Source organism: Macaca fascicularis, chromosome 7, assembly GCF_037993035.2.
Source record: "Macaca fascicularis isolate 582-1 chromosome 7, T2T-MFA8v1.1".
Lineage (NCBI taxonomy): Eukaryota > Metazoa > Chordata > Mammalia > Primates > Cercopithecidae > Macaca > Macaca fascicularis.
In genome coordinates, this window is record NC_088381.1 from 43,992,816 (window position 1) to 44,015,625 (window position 22,810).

The window sequence follows — 22,810 nt, forward strand, 5'->3', positions numbered from 1 at the left end:
AGTCTCAGCTCACTGCAACCTCCGCCTCCCAGGTTCAGGCAATTCTCCTGCCTCAGCCTGCCAAGTGGCTGGGATTACAGGCACCTGCCACCATGCCTGGCTAATTTTTGTATTTTTAGTAGAGACAGGGTTTCACCATGTTGACCAGGCTGGTCTCAAACTCCTGACCTCAAGTGATTTGCCCGCCTCAGCCTCCCAAAGTGCTGGGATTACAGGCACGAGCCACCATGCCTGGTCTGAGCCACCATGCCCAGCCCATTGCTTTTTATTTCTAACTTATCTATTATAGTTTTTTGCATTGTGGTTCCCATGAAGCTTATGAAAACATCTTCTAGGTATAATAAGTTATTTTAAAGAGATAATGTTATCTGAGATCACTAAAATATAATAGAAACAAAGAAAAAAATTTTTAAAAACTTTACAATTTAAGTCCATCCCCCATACATTTTGACTTTTTTTTGGTCTCACCTTACATAGTTTTATATTGCCTATCTTTTAACAGGTTGTGTAGCTATTACTGTTTTTAATAGATTTATCTTATAGGCTTCATACTTGAGTTTGAGTAGGTGGTACACCACAGAGTATTAGTGTATTCTGAGGTTGTTTATGTACTTAATTTTACCAGTGAGTTTTTTACCTTCCAATGTTTTCTCTTTGCACATTAGTGATTTTTTTCTTTCAGATTGAGTAACTCTCTTTAGCATTTGATGTAACATGGGTCTGGTGATGGTGAATTTGCTCAGCTTTTGTCCATCTTGGAAAGACTTTATCTTAGCATATTTGAAGGATACCTCTGATGGATACAGTGTTTTTCAATGGCAGCTTTTTTCTTTCAGCACTTTGAAAATGTTTTCACACTCTCTCTTGGCTTGTATAGTTTCCATTGAGAAGTCCTTTGCCAGATGAACTGGACCTCTTTTATGTGCTATTTGCTTCTTTTCTCTTGCTGTTTTCAGGATCTTCTCTTTGTCCTTGACCTTTGAGAGTTTGATTAGTATATTTTGGGATGGTCTTATTTGGGTTGAATCTGTTTGATGTTCTCTGCCCTTCCTGTACCTGGATAGTTATGTCTTTTTAAAGTTTTCAAAAGTTTTCTGTTATTGTTTCTTTAAATAAGCTTTCTACCCTTTACTCTTCTTCAACTCTCTCTTGAACATCAATAATTTTTAGATTTGGTCTTCTGAGGGAATTTTCTGTATCTTGTAGGTGATCTTCATTTCTTTTTATGTTTTTCTTCTCTGACTGTGTGTTCTCAAATAGCCTGTCCTCAAGCTCACTGATTCTTCTGCTTTATCCATTCTGCTGTTAAAGGTCTTTAGTGAATTTTTTAGTTCAGCATATATATTTCAAGATTTCTGTTTGTTTTTATTTTTATTATTTCAATCTCTGTTAAATTTCTTTGATAAATTTCTTAATTGATTTTCTGTGTTATCTTCGTGATCACTGAGTTTCCTTGTAATTGCTATTTTGTTCTTGGTCAGTGAGCTCGCATATCAACATCTCATTAAGGTCAGTCACTGGTTCCTTGCTTTGTTCATTTTGGGGAAGTCATGGTTCCTTGTTTGCTGTTATTGTGGCTGTATGTCTGTCTCTTTGCATTAAAGGATTAGTTATTTATTCCAGTCTTCTCTCTCTGACTTATTTTGGTTTTTAATGGATATTTTTGCTTTTTTCTTTGTAATTTGTATCTTTTTTCCCCCCCACTAGGTTGCTGTCTCCTTTTTGGCACTAGATGGCACCTTAAGCCCAGGTTTGCGTCGAATCTAATAAAGGATCAGAGTGCTGCCTGTCCCAAATGGAAGAGGTCCCAAAGGAGATATTCTGGCAATGTGGGTCACCTGGCCAAGGGTTTGTACCAAGGGGACCTGTGGAACATATTTCCTACAGCATGGTACTGCCACTCTGATTTGGTGTCTCCCTTGGCCTAGTTATAAAGTGGAATTTCTAGGGTTGGGATGGTTGTCTCACCTCTCCACTTTGTCTCTGGCTGTCCTCAGGGATATTTGTCCCTTCAGGTACTCCTGATACTTCCCATGGGTTGAGGTAGGGACAGGTCTTTTGTCAGGAACCCAAGGTGATAGGGAAGCTGGTTGTCAACCTTGATCTCACTTTTTCTAGTGAAGAAATCATGAGTTGGGGGAAATATTTTCACATGCTTGGTGCAAGGCAGATTGTGGAGAGGGGAGTCACGGATATGGAAATCTGATTTCCCTTCCATCTGCTTGGAGGTTTTTCACTTCTCCATGGCCCCAGGAACTGTCTCATCCTCATCTTTGGGTTCTGGGTTATTGCTGGTAATAATCTCGGTAATGTATGTTTGTTTTTAGTTTTCTGTTGTGAGAGCAGGAAGCCAGTTTGCTTCTATGCTGCCATTTTGGAACTGGAAGACAGCATGAAGTTCTTAAAAGCAATTTTTCAACATATATGAAAAAATTTAAATTATTATTTTGGGCCGAATGTGGTGGCTCACGCCTGTAATCTCAGCACTTTGGGAGGCTGAGGTGGGAGGCTTACTTGAGTCCAGGTGTTTGAGACCAGCCTGGGCAACATAGTGAAACCCCATCTCTACAAAAAATTTTTTTAAATTTGCTGAGTGTGGTGGCATGTGCCTGTAGTCTGAGACAGGAGACTGAGACATGAGACTGAGACAGGAGAATTGCCTGAGCCTAGGATATTGAGGCTGCAGTGAGCCATGATTGTGTCACTGCATTCCAGCCTGGGTGACAGAGTGAGATCTTGTTTCAATAAATAAATATGTTTTAATTTAGTAATTGTAGCTCTAAGAATTATCTTAGGAAATAAGGAAAGATATACATTAATGTCTGTATAAGTATGTTCATTTTAGCATTGTACCTAAAGCAATAACTTTGGATATACCTTAAGTATCAACAGTAAAAGAATGATTAAATTCATTTTAACACATCTATATGTATGTTATGTAGCTATTAAAACTGATATTGAAGAAATTTTAATGACATGGAAAATTTCTCATAGCATATGCTGAGGGAGAAAAAAGCAGGGTACAAAATTATATCTCAATTCAATTATCAGTATCTAAATTCACTTCTAAACACATCATCCATGGAAGTAAAAGGATTAAAGAAATACACCAAGATACTTTCACTTCTGGGAAGGTGGTGACATACTGTCTTTTATGCCTCCTGCTAAGTACAACTAAAAACTTTGGGCATTATATTTAAAACAAACTTTAAAAGACTCTGCAAGACGGAGAGAAGGCAGACCAGCTGAGGGTCTTGAGATACAAGGAACAGCATGGTGGTGAGTGTCCTGGGTTTTCTTTTGCCTCATATATCCCATAGCAAACATATATAATTTTTCTTCCCTCCAAATAATTTCCTTTAACAGGAAATTCTTGCAAGACAGGTCTCAGGCAACAAATTCTCTTAGTTTTTATTTGTCTCAAGACATCTTTATTTCCCCTTCACTTTTGAAGGATAGTTTTTACAGGTTAGTGGGTTTTTTCTTTCCACATTTTAAATATTTCAATTCATTCTCTTCTTGCATAGTTCCTAAAAAAAAAAAGTTCAGTATAATTATTATCAATAGGTAAGGTGTTTTTTTCTCCCTGACTTCTTGCAAGATTTTCTTTGTCTTTGGTTTTTCATAGTTTAAATATGATATGTATAGGTGTAGGGTTTTGTTTTGTTTTGTTTTGTTTTTTGCATTTATCCTGGTCAGTGGTCTCTGAAATTCCTGAATCTGTAGTTTGGTGTCTGTCATCAATTTTGGAAAATTCTCAGCCATTATTACTCAAATATTTCTTTGGTTCTTTTGTCCCTTCTTTTTCTTGTATTCCTATAATGAGTATGTCACACTGTTTATAACTGAATATTCTGTACTGTTTTATTCATTCTTTTTTCCCCTCTGCGTTTCACTTTGAAGAGTTTATATTGACATTTCTTCAAGATCACTGATTTTGTTTCATTGGCCATATTCAATATATTGATAAGCCTATGAAAGACATTCTTCACTTCTTAAAACAATACTTTTTATTTCTAGCATTTTCTCTTGATTCTTTCTTAAAGTTTAAATTGCTCTGCTTACATTACCTATCTTGTCTTGCATGTTGTACACTTTTTTCATTAGTGCCCTTAGCCTGTTAATCAGAGTTATTTTAAATTTCTGGTCTGATAATTCCAAAATCTCTGGCACAGCTGAATCTGGTTCTGATATTTGCTTTGTCTCTTCAGACTGTTTTTTTCTTTCCTTTCAGCATGCCTCATCATTTTTTATTGAAGCCTATATACCATCATTATATCATTGGGTAATAGCATTTAAGATAAATAGGCCTTCAGTGTGAGGGCTTGTGTTTATCTGACTAGGAGTTACACTGTGTTTACTGTTTGCTGTTAACTGTTGGCATCTGAGCATTTCCTCCAGTATCTTTGTCTTTTTTTTTTTTTTTTGAGACAGAGTCTCGCTCTGTCCCCCAGGCTGGAGTGCAGTGGCGCGATCTTGGCTTACTGCAAGCTCTCCCGGGTTCACGCCGTTCTCCTGCCTCAGCCTCCTCCTGAGTAGCTGGGACTACAGGCGCTCGCCACTGCGCCTGGCTAATTTTTTGTATTTTTAGTAGCGGTGGGGTTTCACTGTGGTCTCGAACTCCTGACCTTGTGATCCGCCCGCCTCGGCCTCCCAAAGCAGTATCTTTGTTTTTATCACCCCTTTTGTCTCCTGTTTTGTCTTTGGGTTTCCCTAGAAACCCCTTCTTAAAAAGAGTCTAAACTTTGCAGTCTTTCATCTATAATCTTCTGTTATCAGGGGCTCTGTAAATGTGGTGGTAAGGTGTGTGTAGAAGGAAGCATTCTATACTCCTATAATTAGGTCTCAGTCTTTTGGTGAGTCTTTGCCCTGGGCTGTTACCTTGACAAGTTTTTCTCAGCATTTCCTCCCCTTTAGTGAGATAGGAAGGCTAGAGTGGGTGGAAGTTGTCTAATTGTCAGATAAGGCTTTGGTAAGACAGTTTCCTTGAGAACTTGCCTTCATTACAGAGAATAGAACGAAGAACAGAGCTCCCCGGGAATATTCCAAAATAGCTATTTCCTTCTCCCGCTGCTGGAAGCAGGAGCAGATTCTCTGATCTTCACAGTGAGAACACTTTGGGGCTCTTGGAGGTAAAACTCACAAAAGTATGGGACCCTCTAAGATTCTCCTCCCTGCCCCCAAGAATTTTTAACTCTCAAGCTAGTCCACACTGAGCCACGAGAAATGTGTTGATTAAAGCTTAAGTGTTCTTGTCAGTGCAGGTTCCAACAGCTGACTTCTCTCAGGCTTCTGCTCCCTGCAGGCTGTGATGCTTTATACTACTCCTCTCTCCAGCTTTCAGGACAGCAGTTTACCCTGTGATCTCAATTCTCTGATAGATAGAAGAAGAGTTGTTTTTGGTTCATTCAGCTTTTTTCTTGTTGTGAGAATAGGAATGACAACTTCCAAGCTTATTACATGTTGGAGTGAAACTAGAACTCCATTAGTTGCGTTTTAATGATAATTTTGCAAAAGTGGGTATCACAATAGAATCAAGTTATTGAGTTGTATTGAGTTATTGGTGGGTGAGTTTTGTTAGTAATAATTATATTGATAATCTTAAAGATCTTGAACTTGCTTTCAAATTAAAAATTTTAAGACATAACATACCACACAAATACTCATTCTTACAATTTTATTATTTTTATATTGTACTCCCATGAAACTATCCACTGCTTAATAAGGAAAATGTTTAACCACCTTTGATATTTAAATCTTTAAAACTATATAAAATAGCAGAGATTTCAAGAATATAAGTATTAACCACTTAGGGACCATCATTTTGCATATATTTAACATTGGCTCTCCTGTAATTTGATTTTATTAAACAAAATACAACATTATGTATTTTCTTTTACCAAGAATGTTTTATAGTGCAGTAATTCTTTCAGTTGTTAATCATATAAACTCAGCCAGAAATAGAGCTTTTTATTCATGCTATAATGGTCTTTATCAGACTTGGAAATTCTTATGCTTAATAAAACAACTACAGTTTTACAGTGGCAAAAATGATAAAGATTAGTTTAATTTATTGTAATTACCGATAGGATATTTCCTATAAAATATAAGCTTAATTAGGAAGCATTGTTTTAAAATTACAATTTGAGAAGCTTTTAAGATAGCAAATTTGATTTTAAATTCCATTTCTTTTTACTTAGGTTACTTCCAACTGTAATTGATCAGAAATCATTTATTTTCCCTCAGGAATCTGAGGGTAAACTTTGGCAATCCCAAAGACAGCACAGTTCATCTCTGCCTGTCTTTCCAAGAGCAAAGGTAGGTATAGAGAAATTCATAGACAGAAAGTAGTTTAGTGACTGCCAGGAGCTGGGAGGAGCAGAGAGTAGGAGTGACTTTTAATGGGTATGAAGTTTCTTTGGGGGATGATGAACATGTTCTAGAATTATGTTGTGGTGATGATTGCACTACTCTGAATATAGTAAACACCATTGAATTATATACTTTAAAAATGTGAATTTTATGATATATTAATTACATCTCGATGAAGCTGTTAAAAACTTTAAAAAAGAGTAAAGTAAGAAATTTGCTTTGTGTTCTAAGTTAGAAAACATAATGAATGTATAGGTCTGTTTCTAGAATTTCATTTTATAGTTGTTGCAGGTATGTTCATGGCATAGTCAATTTCTACAACAAAAGAGCTTTCTTCAGAAGAAAATAAATCAAGACATAATGCCTTCACATTTTTTAATAGAGCCAGGTGGCAAGGAATAGAGCTCAATAAGTTTCTGACTTGGCCTCCATTGAGTGTTCTCTCAATTTTGTATCTGTTTTGTCCCTGTCTTCAGGGTGCTGTAACAGAATACCATGAACTGGGTGGCTTAAACAACAGAATTCTATTTCTTACAGCTCTGGAGGCTGGAATTCAAAGGTCAAGATGCCGGCAGATCCGGTGTCTGGTGAGGTCTTTCTTCCTAGTTTGCAGACAGCCTTCTTTATTTGTTTCTTCACATGGCAGAGAAAGAGAGAAAACCAGCAAGCTCTTGTGTGTCTTTTTATAAGGGCATTGATCTCATTCATTAGGGCTCTACCCTCATGAGCTAATTATCTCCCCAAATCCTCACCTGTTAACACCATTACCCTGGGTTAGGATTTCAACATATGGGTTTTGGTGGGCGGGGGGAGGGGGGGCACAAACATTCAGTCCATAGCACACCCTGACTTAAAAGTAATACTAGCTCACCTCTTTTGGGTAGCAGGAACTGTTATCAGTACTTTGAAAATACTAACTTGTTTGAACTTCAGAACAACCCTAGAAGGAGGTGTTATTATTATTATTATTAAGATGGAGTTTCACTCTTGTCACCCAGGCTGGAGTGCAATAGCGTGATCTCGACTCACTGCAACCTCTGCCTCTCAGGTTCAAGCAGTTCTTTGCCTCAGCCTCCTGAGTAGCTGGGATTACAGGCACCCGCCACCACGCCTGGCTAATTTTTGTATTTTTAGTAGAAATGGGATTTCACCATCTTGGCTGGGCTGGTCTTGAACTCCTGACCTCATGATCCACCTGCCTCAGCCTCCCAAAGTGCTTGGATTACAGGCATGAGCCACCACGTGTGGCCAGTTGTATGACTTTTTACATGTCTATCTTCCCACTAGATTATAAGCTTAATGAGGGCAGTACCTGTATCAGTTTGTTCATTGTTATATTATGCCTAGGGTGTGGGCCATAGGCTCTTGACCTCCTAAAAGTTTGCTGAAAATCACTAACATGAGGCAGATTGATTAATAGGAGAAAAGGCATACGAGTTTATTTAACATGTATACACAGGAGCCTTCAGTATGAAGACCCAACATCCCAATAAGTTACGGAAGCTTATGTATCATCTTGGGGTTACAGAAAGAACGGGGGCTCATGGCATGGCCAAAACCAGGTTATGTTCATAAATCAGGTTCAGTGGCGAAACAGGTTATGAGAGGGAGAAAGGAAGAGGCTTGGCTAGCAAAGACGGCCTTGTGTGTAGATGCAGCCTCCCTCAGACAGAATAGATGGCAAATGTTTCTTTTCAGTCTTTTAAAGGTATCAGACCCAATCTCTCCCAGATACAGGAAATGACTGGAAAGAGGAACTTTGGCAGCATTGATGGAGATTCTTTTTTTTTTTTTTTTTTTGAGACGGAGTCCCGCTCTGTCGCCCAGGCTGGAGTGCAGTGGCTGGATCTCAGCTCACTGCAAGCTCCCCCTCCCGGGTTTACGCCATTCTCCTGCCTCAGCCTCCCGAGTAGCTGGGACTACAAGCGCCCGCCACCTCGCCTGGCTAGATTTTTGTATTTTTTAGTAGAGACGGGGTTTCACCGTGTTAGCCAGGATGGTCTTGATCTTCTGACCTTGTGATCCGCCCATCTCGGCCTCCCAAAGTGCTGGGATTACAGGCTTGAGCCACCGCGCCCGGCCGGAGATTCTTTACAGAAGCAAAATTTCTCCACGAAAGACAGCTTTGCAATACCACTTCTGTTTGCTGGCCCTGTGGCAACTATTTCAAAATATGTCAAAGATATATATTTTGGGGTAAAATATTTGTATTTCCTTCACAGAGGATTCTCCATAAATGTTTGTTGAATGGATAAATGAAACCACCACAGTGATCTCTAAGAGTGTGCTCATCTCCATGTAAAATATCAGTTCAGGCTCCTGTGAACTCCCAAAGCAGCGCTCTCCTACCTCTGTCCTTGCACTTGTTACATTGGGTCTGTCAGCCACTCTCTTGAGGAGTGCTGACTGTGTGCCCAGGATTATTAGAGGCTGAATAAGACAGATCAGATCCCTGACATCAGAGAGCTTATATTCTAGTGGGGAAAGACAGACCATCAATAAGATAATACTAGATAATGATAAAAGCTCTGATAAAAATAGAACAGAATGCTGTGATAAAGGGAGCTTAAATTTCTCATCTTCCTTACTGTTAAATCACTTCTTCAGTCATTTTTTTTACCTGTTTGGCCAAGAATCTCAGGAGGTCCACAGATGGTCCCCAAGACCAGAGATTAGATGGAGGTCTCTGATTTATAAGAACAATGAAATAAGATGTATGAAATTAGACTATTTTAGAATGTATAATTGCTATTATTGTTCTGGGGAAAAAAAAAACAAAACAAAACTACGGCCAGAAATTTATTTCCCCCAAAGAACTCTGAATCCTGACTAATGTTCATGAAGATGCAGTGTGTTCTTTTAGATGCTATGGGGATGGGTAAGCTTCTCTTAAAGAGGGGCATGGACTATTTCCCACCCTGACTTTGCCTCCAGAGCCTGGATTACTATTGTTGTTGTATTTCTAATATCTGTGACATCTGCTTAAAAATGCATATCCTCTGACATAAAAAAGAGCCCTAATTTTGCACTGTAAAGTCAAAGACAAACAATGCTGTCTTGCCAGCTGTTACACATGCCTACGACACCAACATAAAAGCTTGTATTATTAAGTAGTTGTGAAATCCAACTGGGACGTTACTACCTTTAATTGCCCACTTCCAACCTTTTAAACCAGGTGAAACCCCAGTCACTTCTTTAAGCTCTCTCTCCCCAAAAGTGGATAGCTGTTTTTGAAATTCACACCAAAAAGCTTATATGACAAACAGTTAGGAGTTGCTCAATTGTAATTAAGAATCATAATTTAAAATTGTTTATTAAGCCTCTTTTAATTTGAAAAAGCATATTCAGAAACATTTACAATTTAAAAAAGAAAGGTTACACTAATCTTTCACTTTCTGAGGTTTTCTCTTGAAAAAAATAGAATCGGTGATGAAATATCAGTAAGTAGTATTGGAATATAAAGTCTGATTTTCAGAATTTGCAGATAACTGGGTGAAATCAATATGGACTCCATTTTTGCTTATTAAAATACTAATTTTTAATTTTTTCCTCCAAATGTATCAGTAATACATGCTTGTTGTTGTGACAAACATAATATGAAGATGTAAAGGCAAAGCCAGTTGTTTAACCCGCACCCCCTACCAAACTACCCAATCCCATGAGGCAACCAGTGTTAACAGCAGGTTTATTTGTCCACTCATTCCCCTTTGTAATAGTGTATATTCAGTACAAGTACATATGCAGATATGTAGGGTTTGAGTTGGTTATGAATTTTTTTGCTTTTACTGAAACAGATAACATTTTGAGTCATGCAAATAAAACCATTTTTGTTCATAAACGCTATACATGAAGTTATGTTCATACAATTATTTGCATAAAATATATGCTATTTTATGTTTATAAAATAGGATAGAAATGTAATATGGTGTGATATTTCTGAGGTTTTTTTTCTATTGACTATCCATGACAACAAAAGAGGGAAAGTGGGACCCTGTAGGTTCTGGGGTTGAGTCTAAGGAGCCCAAAGTAAGTGGGAAATATCTTTGATAGCTCATGCTTTGGCATATAAATTATAGCAATTTTTCACTCCATTTCATTATATATCCATTTTTGTTTCAATATAAAAGTAATGGAATTTACTTCAAAATATTTAGATAAAACTCATGCCCCAAATAATATATCTCTTGTTTATTATGTTCCTGTCACACTACCACATACTCCCAGTAGTGCCCCAATTTGAGATGTAGAGGATTGTACAGCATCAGTATATTCATTTACCAAACATTTTCAAATTTTTATTTATTTCATTTATTTTATTTTTGTGAGTACATAGTAGGTGTACATATGTATGGGGTGCATGAGCTATTCTGGTATAGGCTTGCAACGCATGATAATCACATCAGGGTAAATGGGGTAGCCATCACCTCAAGCTTGCATTTATCCCTTGTGTTACAAACAATCCAGTTATACTCTTTAGTTATTTTTAATGTACAATAAATTATTACTGACTGTAGTTGCTCTGTCGTACTATCAAATACTAGTTCTTATTCATTCTTTCTATTTTTTTGTACCCATTAACTATCCTCACTTCCTCACTAACCCACACTACCCTTCCCAGACTCTAGTAATCATCCTTCTACTTTCCATCTTCATGAGTTCAACTATTTTAATTTTTAGCTCCCACAAATAAATAAGAACATGTGAATCCTGTCCTTGCTTGCCTGGCTTATTTCACTTGACATAATGAAGTCCAGTTCCATCCCTGTTGTTGTAAATGACAAGATCTCATTCTTTTTTGTGGCTGAATAGTACTTCACTATGTATATGTACCACTTTTTCTTTATCCATTCTTCTGGGCTTTTTGTTTGCTTGTTTGCTTTTTAACTTTTAAGTTCAAGGGTGCATGTGCGGATTTGTTACATAGGTAAACTTGTGTCATGGGGATTTGTTGTGCAGATTATTTCATCACCCAGGTATTAAGCCTAGTACCCATTAGTTATTTTTCCTGAACTTCTCCCTCCTTCCACCCTCCTCCCTCCAATAGGACCCAGTGTATGTTGTTCCTCTCTATGTGTCCATGTGTTCTTATCACTTAGCTCCCACTTATAAATGAGAACATGTGGTATTTTCTGTTCCCACATTAGCTTGCTAAGGATAATGGCCTCCAGCTCCATCCATGCCCCTGCAAAGTACATGGTCTCATTCCTTTTTATGGCTGCATAGTATTCCATAGTGTATATGTACCACATTTTCTTTATCCAGTCTATTATTGATGGATATTTGGATTGATTCCATGTCTTTGCTACTGTGAATAGTGCTACAGTGAACATGTTTGCGCATGTATCTTTGTAATAGAATGATTTATATTCCTTTGGGCACATACCTAGTAGTGGGATTGCTGGGTCAAACAGTATTTCTGGTTCTAGATCTTTGAGGAATTGCCACACTGTCTTCCACAATGGTTGAACTAATTTACATTCCCACCAACAGTGTAAAAGCATTCCTATTTCTCTGCAACCTCACCAGCATCTGTTGTTTCTTGACTTTTAAATAATCACCATTCTGACTGGTGTGAGATGGTATCTCATTGTGGTTTTGATTTGCATTCCTCTAATAATCAGTGATGTTGACCTTTTTTTCATGTGATCATTGGCCGCATGTATGTCGTCTTTTGAAAAGTGTCCATTCATGTCCTTTGCCCATTTTTTAATTTTTTTTTTTTCTTGGAAATTTGTTTAAGTTCCTTACAGATGCATCCTTTGTTGGTTACATAGTTTGCAAAAATTTTCTCCCATTCTGTAAGTTGTCTGTTTATTTTGTTGATAGTTTCTTTTGCTGTTCTGGAGCTCTTTAATTTAATTAGATCCCATTTGTCAATTTTTGTTGACAAAAATTTTGTTGCAGTTGCTTTTCTCATCTTTGTCATGAAATCTGTGCCCATGCCTAAGTCCTGAATGGTATTGCCTAGGTTTTCTTCCAGTGTTTTTATAAGTTTGGAGTTTTACATTTAAGTCTTTAATCCATCTTGAGTTAAAGTTTGTGTGTGGTGTAAGGAAAGGGTCCAGTTTCAATCTTCTGCATATGGCTAACCAGTTATTCCAGCATCATTTATTGAATAGGGAATCCTTTCCCTATTGCTTTTTTTTTTTTGTCAGGTTTGTCAAAGATCAGAGTTGTAGGTGTACAGTCTTATTTCTGGGTTCTTCATTCTGTTCTGTTGTCTATTTGTCTGTTTTTATACTAGTACCATGCTGTTTTGGTTACTATAGCTTTGTAGTATAATTTGAAATCTGGTAATGTGATTCTTCCAGTTTTATTCTCTTTGCTCAGGATAGCTTTGGCTATTCTGGCTCTTTTGTGGTTCCATATAAATTTTAGGATTGTTTTTTCTAGTTTTATGAAGAATGTCATTGGTACTTTGATAGGGATTGCATTGAATCTGTAGATTGCTTTGGGTAGTATGGATATTTTGACAATATTGATTCTTCCAATCCATGAACATGGAATATCTTTCCTTTTTTTGATATCCTTTTCAGTTTCTTCCATTAATGTTTTGTAGTATTCATTGCAGATATTTTTCACATCTTTTGTTAATTCCTGGATATTTAATTTTATTTGTAGCTATTGTAAATGGGATTACTGTCTTGATTTCTTTTTCACATTGTATGCTGTTGGCTTATAGAAATGCTATTGATGATTGCATGCTTATTTTGAATCCTGCAACTTTATTGAACATGTTTATTAGTTCTAATAGGTTTTTGGTGGAGTCTTTAGGTTTTTCTAAATATAAGATCATATCACCTGCAAACAAGGATAATTTGACTTCTTCCTTTCCAATGTGGATGCCCTTTATTTCTTTCTCTTTTCTGATTGCTCTAGCCAGGACTTCACATTACATTCTATGTTGAATAACAGTGGTGAAAGTGGGCATCCTTGTCATGTTCCCAAACTTCGGAGAAAGGCTTTCAGTTTTTCCCCATTCAGTATGATACTAGCTGTGGGTCTGTCATATATGGCTTTTATTTATTTAGTTAGTTGTTTATTTATTTATTGAGATGGAGTCTTGTTCTGTCACCCAGGCTGGAGTGCAGTGGTGCAATTTGGGCTCACTGTCATCTCTGCTTCCCGGGTTCAAGTGATTCTCCTGTCTCAGCCTCCCAAGTAGCTGGGATTACAGATGCAGGCCACCATACCCGGCTAATTTTTTTTGTATTTTTAGTAGAGAGGGGGTTTCACCATGTTGGTCAGGCTGGTCTCAAACTCCTGACCTCAAATGATCCGCCCACCTTGGTCTCCCAAAGTGCTGGGATTACAGGTGTGAGTCACTGCGCCCGGCCTATATATGACTTTTATTATGTTGAAATATGTTCCTTCTATCCCCACTTTCCTGAAGGTTTTTCTTGTGAAGGGATGTTGAATTTTATCAGATAATTTTCAGCACCAGTTGAAATGATCATATGGTTTTGTCCTCTATTCTGTCGATACGAGGTATCACATTGATTGATTTGCATATGTTGAACCCTCCTTCCATTTCTGGGGTAAATCCCACTGGTCATGATGAATTATCTTCTTAATGTGTTGTTGAATTCAATTTGCTAGTTTTTTTTTTTTTTTTTTTTTGAGATTTTTGCATCAATATTCATTAGGGATATTGGCCATAGTTTTTTCTCTTTTTAATGTGTTTGGTCTGGCTTTGGTATCAGGGTAATACTGGCCTTGTAGAATGAGTTTGGAAGTATTTCCTCTTCTTCTGTTTATTGGAATGGTTTGAGTAGAATTGGTATTAGTTCTTTTTTAAATATATGGTAGATTTCAACAGTGAGGTCATCGGGTGCTGGCCTTTTCTTTGCTGGAAGATGTTTTATTATGGGTTTAGTCTCACTACTTGTTATTGGTTTGTTTAGATTTTGGATTTCTTCATGGTTCAGACATAGTAGGGTATATATGTCTAGGAATTTATACATTTCTTCTGATTTTTCCAATTTATTGGCAAATAATTCCTCATAGTAGCCATTAATGATCTTTCGAATTTCTGCAGTATTGATTGTATTAGTTCCTTTTTCATCTGATTTTATTTATTTGGGTCTTCTTTTTTTTCTTAGTCTGGTTAAAGGTTTGTCAATTTATCTTTTCAAAACAATTTTTTGTTTCATTTATCTTTTGTACTTTATTTCATTTATTTCTGCTCTGATCTTTATTATTTCTTTTCTTCTGCTAATTTTGGGTTTGGCTTTCTCTTGATTTTCTAGTTCTTTAAGATGCATTATTAGGTTATTTATTTGAAGTTTTCCTTTTTCTGCATGTAGTTGCTTATAGCTAGCTATAAACTTCCCTCTTAGCATTGCCTTCACTGTATTCCACAGGTTTTGGTATGTTGTTGTGTTTCCATTATCTTGTGTTTCAAGAAATTTTTCAGTTTTCTTAATTTCTTCATTGACCCGCTGGTCATTCAGGAGCATATTATTTACTTTCCATGTATTTACGTAGTTTCCAAAATTGTTTTTGTTATTGATCTCTAGTTTTATTCTATTGTGGTCAGAGAAAAAGCTTGATATTATTTCAATTTATTTTGAATGTTTTAAGACCTCTTTTGTGACCTAACATTTGGGCTATCCTTGAGAATGATCCATGTGCTGATCTGCACATAGAGCCTTCTGCAGCCATTGGATGAAATATTCTGTAAATATCTATTAGGTCCGTTTGATCTGTAGTGCAGATCAAATCTGATGTTCCTTTGTTGATTTTTCTGTCTGGAAGATCTGTTTAATGCCAAAAGTAGGGTGTTGAAGTCTCCAGCTCTTACTGTATTTGGGTCTTTTTTTCTTTTTAGTTCTAATACCATTTGCTTTATGTATTTCGATGATCCAGTATTGGGTGCGTGTATATATATATATATTTCCAGTTGTTACATCTTTTTGCTGAATTAACCCATTTATCATTATATAGTGACGTTTGTCTCTTCTTATAGTTTTTGTCTTGAAATCTATTTTGTCTGGTATAGCTACTCCTGCTCTTTTTTGGTTTCCATTTGCATGGAATATCTTTTATTTTTTCCATTCTTTTATTTTTAGTCTATGTGTGTCTTTATAGGTAAAATGCATTTCTTGTAGGCAACTTATCATTGGGTCTTGTTTTTGTCCATTCAGCCACTCTATGTCTTTTGATTGGAGAGTTTAGTCCATTTACATTCAAAGTTCTTATTGATAACTAAGTTAGGCACTCTTCTAAGCACTGGAGGACTTGTCTTTGAGAATATGTTGAGGGAGATAGACAAATAAACATCATCTGAGACAGAGAGAAGCACTGTGGGCTACAGAATCAAAGAGAAAGGGTGGGCTTATGCAAACTTGGTCAGGGATGGGAGAGACTTTACAAAGGCAATGATGCCTGGGCTGAGTCTCAGCCAGCTAGGATCGGAGAGGAAAGGTGCTCACAGTGGAGGAAATATGCAAATACATGGCCATAAACAAAAGTATGGCTTATTTTGGGGGGAACCCAATGAGTTCCTTGTGGTTAAAATGTAGACAGTATTGTTTGAGGACAATCAAGAGATGAGGTTGAAGAAGAGATAAGGGAGAGCTAGATAATGATGCAGCTTGCTAAGATTATATCATGCGAAAGAGCTTGAATTTACATTAGTGACAAAGAGAACTAGTTATAATTTTTAAATAGCGAATTAGAGAATGACGTGATCATAATAGTGATTTGAAAAGATCGTTTTGTCAGCAGTATGGAAAAAGACATTGAAGTAGGAGGTAGACTCTGGGAACTTCATCATCCAATTTGTGGCAGTCCAGGTGAGAGATGATGAAGGTCTGAATTATTGCAGTGATCATGGGCATAAAGAAAAAAAGACCATGATTAGTGGTAGAACTAACACGACTTGATGATTGGGGGATTAAAAAGAGAACGAGAGAGTCAGTGACAACCCACAAGTATCTAGCTTGGAGACTGGGTGGTAGTTACACCATTCGTTGAGATGGGAGACATAGGAGAAGGAGCAGATATGTTGAGATGATGATTGGAGTAGGCAAATAAGATAAATTCAGTTTCATACAGTGTTGAATCTGAGATGCTTGTGGACCCTTCCAAGAGGAAATGCCTAACAGGCAGCTGAATGTACCTACATGTAGTATGGAGGTCAGAAGAAATATCTGAGAATAAGCTATAGATTTGCTCTTATCAACATTTAGGGGCGGTACAAGTCAGAGAAGATGGGATCTCTCAAAGAGAACATCAAATGAAAATGATGAGTAATGTAGTTGAAATTTCCGTATCACAAATCAATAAGAGATTTTCAGGTTTAAAAGCATAATTTTAAAAACCAAACAATAATGTATATTACACAAACTTTCATGTGACAAAGTTTGAGTCTAAGCCTTTTTATTCACAGTCTAAAGGTTCTTCCAAATCACTTTTGGCCATTTGACATCACATGCAGCATCATGATGACAGACTGTTTTTTTAACAACTCTGACTTGTGAAGTGAATATCTTTTGTCTTCTTTCAACTGGTAATATAATTCTGGGGCATAACGAAATATAATAGGGTTTCTTTTCATTGTCTTATTTGGTCCAACTCATAATTTCATATTTTCCTTAACTTAATTCCCAGCCCTGAAAGTTAAACACCTTCTCCTGAAAATCAGTGGAAGGCTTCTGTCAGAGCTGTTCAGTACCTGAATGATTATATAAACTGGTGACACCAGTTCTCCATAGCTTTGAAAATCCTAGAGTCCATGAGATTTGCTATGCTGGTTTATGACATAATTTCTGCATCTATAATAACTTTTTTATTTTAATGCTGCATCAAAATGTAATCTTTTAAAATATGTTTTAAACAAAAATCAGAAATACTGGTGTAACTTAAATTTTAAGCACCTGTGGTACTTCTAGGGCACAAAATTCTATTGTGGTGATGATGGTATGAACATATGCTTATTCACGGCTAGTCTGAGTTGCACAATTGCATCACAGCTTACTCCTGTGGGTAGTGACTGGCAAGATTCTTTTGACATCACATGTAAGAAAGGCTGATCTCAGAAATGTTAAAACTTGAAAACACATTTTTTTGAATAGAAGAAATACAGCACATATCATACAAGGCTTTACCCTTAGCCTAATAATTTCAGTGTTGAAAGCATTCTTGGAGATTTTATTTTGTAATTTTGAAGGCAATTAAATTGTGAAGGCAGTTTGTGAGACAATTCAGATTACTCAACAAACTTTGAGTGTTAAATTTGTGCAATTCACTGTGCCCAGCTCTGGAATGCAAAGATATACAATACAGCATGATCCCTTTCCATATGGAATGTAGTATAGTGGTCCTCCTTGGGAGCCTTGGGAAATGCAGAGAGATTTCTGGGGTTGTTACAATGTTTTTGGAGCACTGCTGGCCTTTAGTGGGCCAAGGACACTCAACTTTCTATAGTCCATAGGATTTTCTGCACAAGAAGAGCTATCTCTCTCGCAATGTTCATAGAATCCACTCTGGAAAACACTGCAGAAGACAGACACACAATCATTATTCATGCAAGACCAACCACTAGGGAAGGGACATACTATCACTGTGTTGTAACTGTCTCATTCTAGACAATACCTATTGTTCAGCTTGGATACCTACCTTGTTTACTGATGAAACTCAGAATAATTCTGGACAAAAGCAAAAGGTAAAGCCATTCCAAAGAATATGATATAGGCAGTCTAAAAGACAGGTTCCAAAAATTGGAATAAATGCAGAGTTGCCCAAATAGCACAATACCTGGCACACGGGAAAGTACTCAGTTTGGGGTATTATTATGATTATTAACCTAATACTAGAATCTCCTGGAATCTCACATTTTGAAAGGACTTCAACAGTCATCTGATTCTACCCAGGATAAACACCAGCTCACCCCAAGTTCCTTAAAATGCATGCCTTAACAATCAAACATTAAAAAAAAATTGTGCTCTAGTATGATACAGCAATATACATTTGTGTCTAACCTGGGAAGAATCTTTAATTTTGTGAATTTTGATCTCATTAAGAAAGGCGATTTTCAAAATTTCACCCAAACTAAAGTTTTGAGAATTTTTGACATTATGAGGCATAATATGGTAAAAGATCAAAAACTGAAAATGTCAGAGCAGGCAAGGGTTCCTTCACAAATTTTCGCTGTAAGTTATACCTCTATCAGGGTAAAAATTTTGCTGATGAGATGGCAAGTTGGATTGTATAGAATACATTGGAGAGAAGAGAATGCCTACAAGGATCCACTGTGAGTTCTGCCCTCTCATTAGAATGTAAGCTTCATAAGAGCAGCAACTTTTTGAAAGGATTTGTTTCCTTTTCCATGGCTTCTAAAGACCCTTTTTATATGAAAATATTCAAATATACCTTCTATAGACTGAATGTGTGTGTATGTCCCCAAAATTCATGTTATTAAATAAATCCTAATGCACAGTGTGATGGCATTTTGAGGTATGGACTTTGGGAAGTGCTTAGCTCATGAGAGTGAAGCCCTCATGAGGGGGATTAGTGCTCTTATAAAAGAGGCCCTAGGGAGCTTCCTTGGCCCCTCTTCCATGTGCAGACACAGTGAAAAGATGGCCATCTATGAACCAGGAAGCAGACCCTCACCAAACACTGAATCTGCCAGTGTCTTGATCCTGAACTTCCCAGCCTCCAGAACTGTAAGAAATAAATGTTGTTGTCTGTAAACCATCTAGACTCTTTTTTTGAGACAGGGTACTGCTCTGTTGCCCCAGCTAGAATGCAGTATACAATCATGGCTTATCATACAGCCGCAATCTCCCGGACTCAAGCAGTCCTCCTGCCTCAGCCTCCCAAGTAGCTGAGACTGGGACTAGAGGTGCTTGCCACCACACCTGGCTAATTTTTAAATTTTTAGTAGCAGCAAGGTTTTGCTATGTTGCCCAGGTTGGTCTCTAACTTCTGTGCTCAAGTGATCCTCCTGCCTTGGCCTCCCAAAATGCTGGGATTACAGGGGTAAGCCAGCTCCCAGGCTTCATTATAGCAGCCCAAACAGACTAAAACAATACGAAAAAATAACATAAATAACCACTTCTCCATCACTTAGATTGAGCAGTTGTTAACCTTTACCATTTTTGCTTCATCTATTTTTATTGAAGTGTTTTAAAATAAAATAAAAACCTAATGACAATTTCACTCCTTAATGCTTTTAACATGAATCTTCAAAAATGAACTGTTTCTCTTTCACTCACAGTATCTTTATCTCACCTAATAAAATCAACAATAATTCTTGAATATAATAAATTTCCAGTTCATATTTAGATTGCCCAAGTTATTTCCCAAATGACTTTTACTCCTCTCTTATCCAATCCTGGATCTGTTATCCATTGCATCTGATTATTTTATTTCTAAAGCAGAGGGACTCTGTTTAGTTCATTGCTGTAACCAGTGTCTAAACAGTGTCTAGCCTGGAGTAGGCTCTTAGATGACAACATAGTGGTTAGAACTGTGGGTTAACATCCTGGCTCTATCACTTACTAGCTATACTTGGGCAAGTCACTTAACCTCTCCATGCCTCAATTCCTCATCTGCAAAATCAGTTTAACAGTAGTATCTGTTGTATAGTGAGTGCTGTATAAGTGTTAGTTATTGTTCTTATTTGTTGATAAGTACTAATCAACCTCTATTATGTACCTAATACATGTTGGGCCCTATTTTAGGCATCAGCCAAATTTCTCTGCTCTCATGGAGCTTACATTCTAATTGGGGTTGAGTAGTCATTAGGAAAACAAAAAACAATTTGAAAAGTAAACATCCAGTTGTCCCTCACTATTCATGGGGGATTGGTTCCATGATCTCCCTTGAATACTAAAATCTGTGTGTGCTCAAAACCCTGATATAAAATAGTGTAATATTTGCATATAGCCTATGCACATCCTCCTGTACACTTTAAATAATCTCTAGATTATTTATAATACTTAATACCATGTAAATGCTATGTAAATAGTTTTTATACTCTATTGTTTAGAAAATAATGACAAGAAAAAGAGTCTATATATGTTTGGTACAGATACATTTTTTAAAAAATATTTTGAATTCACTGTTGATTGAATCCATGGATGCAGAACCCATGGATATGGAGGGCCAGAGTGAATAGCACGTTAGTTGGTGAGAGAAAAGTTGGGAAAGGAACATAGGGAGCACTGGGATGGTCTAACTTGTAAGGTGACATGTAAGCACATATTTGATGGCTCTGAAGGAGCAAGTCACGTGCCTCCTTGGAGGACATGCATCTAGACAGAAGAAAGACCCTAAATTATAGGTGTGAGTAGCAAAGAAGAGGAGGGTGCAAGGGAGAGTGAAGTGGAAAAAGTAGGAGGGGCCAGATCTTGTAGACCATTGTGAGACTTTGGATATTACCACGTGAGAGCAAAAGTTATTGGAGGCTTACACTAGAGAATATTACTTGCAATTTGAAGGGTCCCCTACAGACAGAGTAGTGAATGCTATAATAGAGTTTTGGAAAACATGCTCTTGTAAAGCCAGAGGGTATGCCTAATGCCTGGGCTTTGATGTAACCATTAAGTGCATCATGTTGAAAATCTTTTTCAAGCACAGCAGTATGACCTCTGCATCCTAGACTGCCAGCTCACATATAGTATGTTCTTCCAACAATTCTTCAACACTATGAGGACCTTCAACCCATTGACCTCTCATTATTTCACTATTTATCACTTTTATCTTATTGTCTTTTCCTTCTCAGCTAGATTAGATGCCATGGTTGTGGCAGAAATTGTTAGTTCTCTGCCGAATATCTATTTCCTCACCTATATTACTAACAGAACTGATTTTACTTAGGGTGGCAATATGTCATAAGGAATAAGATTCCTCATTTCTGAGCCTTCGTTAAAGCAAAATATTTCCACGTGTCCCAGTTCTGTCCAGTTAGTACCGAGCAGCAGTCTACTGGGGGTTGGTTCCAGGGAATATTTTGCTTTTCTAATAACGGGGATAGTCACAGCGGCATGTTCCTTTGCCCCTATTTCCCTTTCTCCTTTCTTCCTTCCTTAAACACAGATATGACATCTGGAGCTGCAGCAATCATCTTGCAACCATGGGATGACAAGCATGGACCAAAGGCAACACCCTGATGATTGTAGAGCAGAAAGAGAGAAAGGAACTGGGCCCCCAATGGCTTCTCTGAGCAGCTGAACTAATGCTAGCAATTGACTACCTCTGCCATGTGAGAATAGACCCCAGAAGGGTTTTTTGTTTTGTAATGTCAGATCTCTTCTGACTGATTCAGTGGTTCAACACCATGGTCTCTCTTTTGCAAACGTCCTTGTCCATCTTTCCCTCCATCATGCCTGGGAGACAAAACACAAGTCTGGTTAAACCTAACGAACTGCTCTGTGTTTGCATCTGAGAAGCTAAATATAGCTGTAGTACATCTCACAATGGTGCTTAGTGGTCTGACTTTAATTTTATGACCCCAAATTTCTGGTGGGCACTAAATTCAGCCTATATGTGCTAGCACGTTTCTATAGCAAAATCAGTTTCTCATCCCTTGAGATGGCTATTTTAAACTTTCTCCTCTCTCTTCATACCTCTAGCACCCTTGTCTCCCCTTACTTTCAGCTGATGATCTCCCTTCATACTCACCTACCTCATTTTTTGTGTCAGAGTCTGCTAGTATCTCCAGTATTCCTCTCCCTCTTTCTTTGTCATAACGCCCTTGATCTTTTTAGCTAGAAATATGGCTGTCCCATGTAAAAACCATATTTTCCAGCTTCCTTTGCAGTTGATTATAGCTATATAGGCAAGTACTGGCTAATGAAATATAAGGGGGAATATTATGGGTAGCTTTCAGGAAATGTTCTAAAAAGATAGAACTGGCTTGTGCCCTTTGATCCTTTTCTTCTCCCTCCTCTCTTTTGCTACGTGGGATGAATCTATGATGTTGGAACTCTATCTAGCAGCCATCTTAGACAGGAAGAGTAGGTCCACATATTGGGATAGAAGAGTACTGAGCTAGAAGGGGTCTGATCCCTAACAATTTTATGACTTCCAAATCAACCCTGAACAACCTACCTCTGGACTTCAGGTACATGAGAAGACTGAATTCTGTCCTATTTAAACGATATTCTTCCAGTTTTTAGTCACATATAGACAAATGAATCCTAACCAAATACATCAGCCTTTCTAGGTCGAGATGTACTTTCTGTGCCTTCTCTCTAATCATAATGGAAGTGTCCCTCTCCTATTAAGGCCAGCCTCTTATTAAGGCCTTAGTTTCTACAGTTATTTCCTTTCATGAATCATCAGTTTCTCACTCCTCAGTCATTTAGAGATCTTTGCTTAACTAGCTCAGTTTCATCACTCTGGTCTTAGTCTAATTGTTGTCTCCTCATAGAGGCTGTTCTTGACCATAATATCTAAGGTAGTTTTCTCTTATTCTCTATCCCAT

At 37.4% G+C, this 22,810-nt stretch overlaps 1 protein-coding gene across 2 annotated transcripts in view; it reads left to right on the forward strand.

Moving 5' to 3' along the window:
- Window positions 1-22,810, forward strand: part of IQCH (IQ motif containing H) — a 256,827-nt gene that overhangs the window by 21,180 nt on the left and 212,837 nt on the right. For both annotated transcript variants that reach the window (XM_065547585.2, XM_073996115.1), the window contains exon 4: window positions 6,201-6,318. In XM_065547585.2, the coding sequence (XP_065403657.1) occupies window positions 6,201-6,318 (118 nt within the window). The remainder of the gene's footprint in view (window positions 1-6,200; window positions 6,319-22,810) is intronic.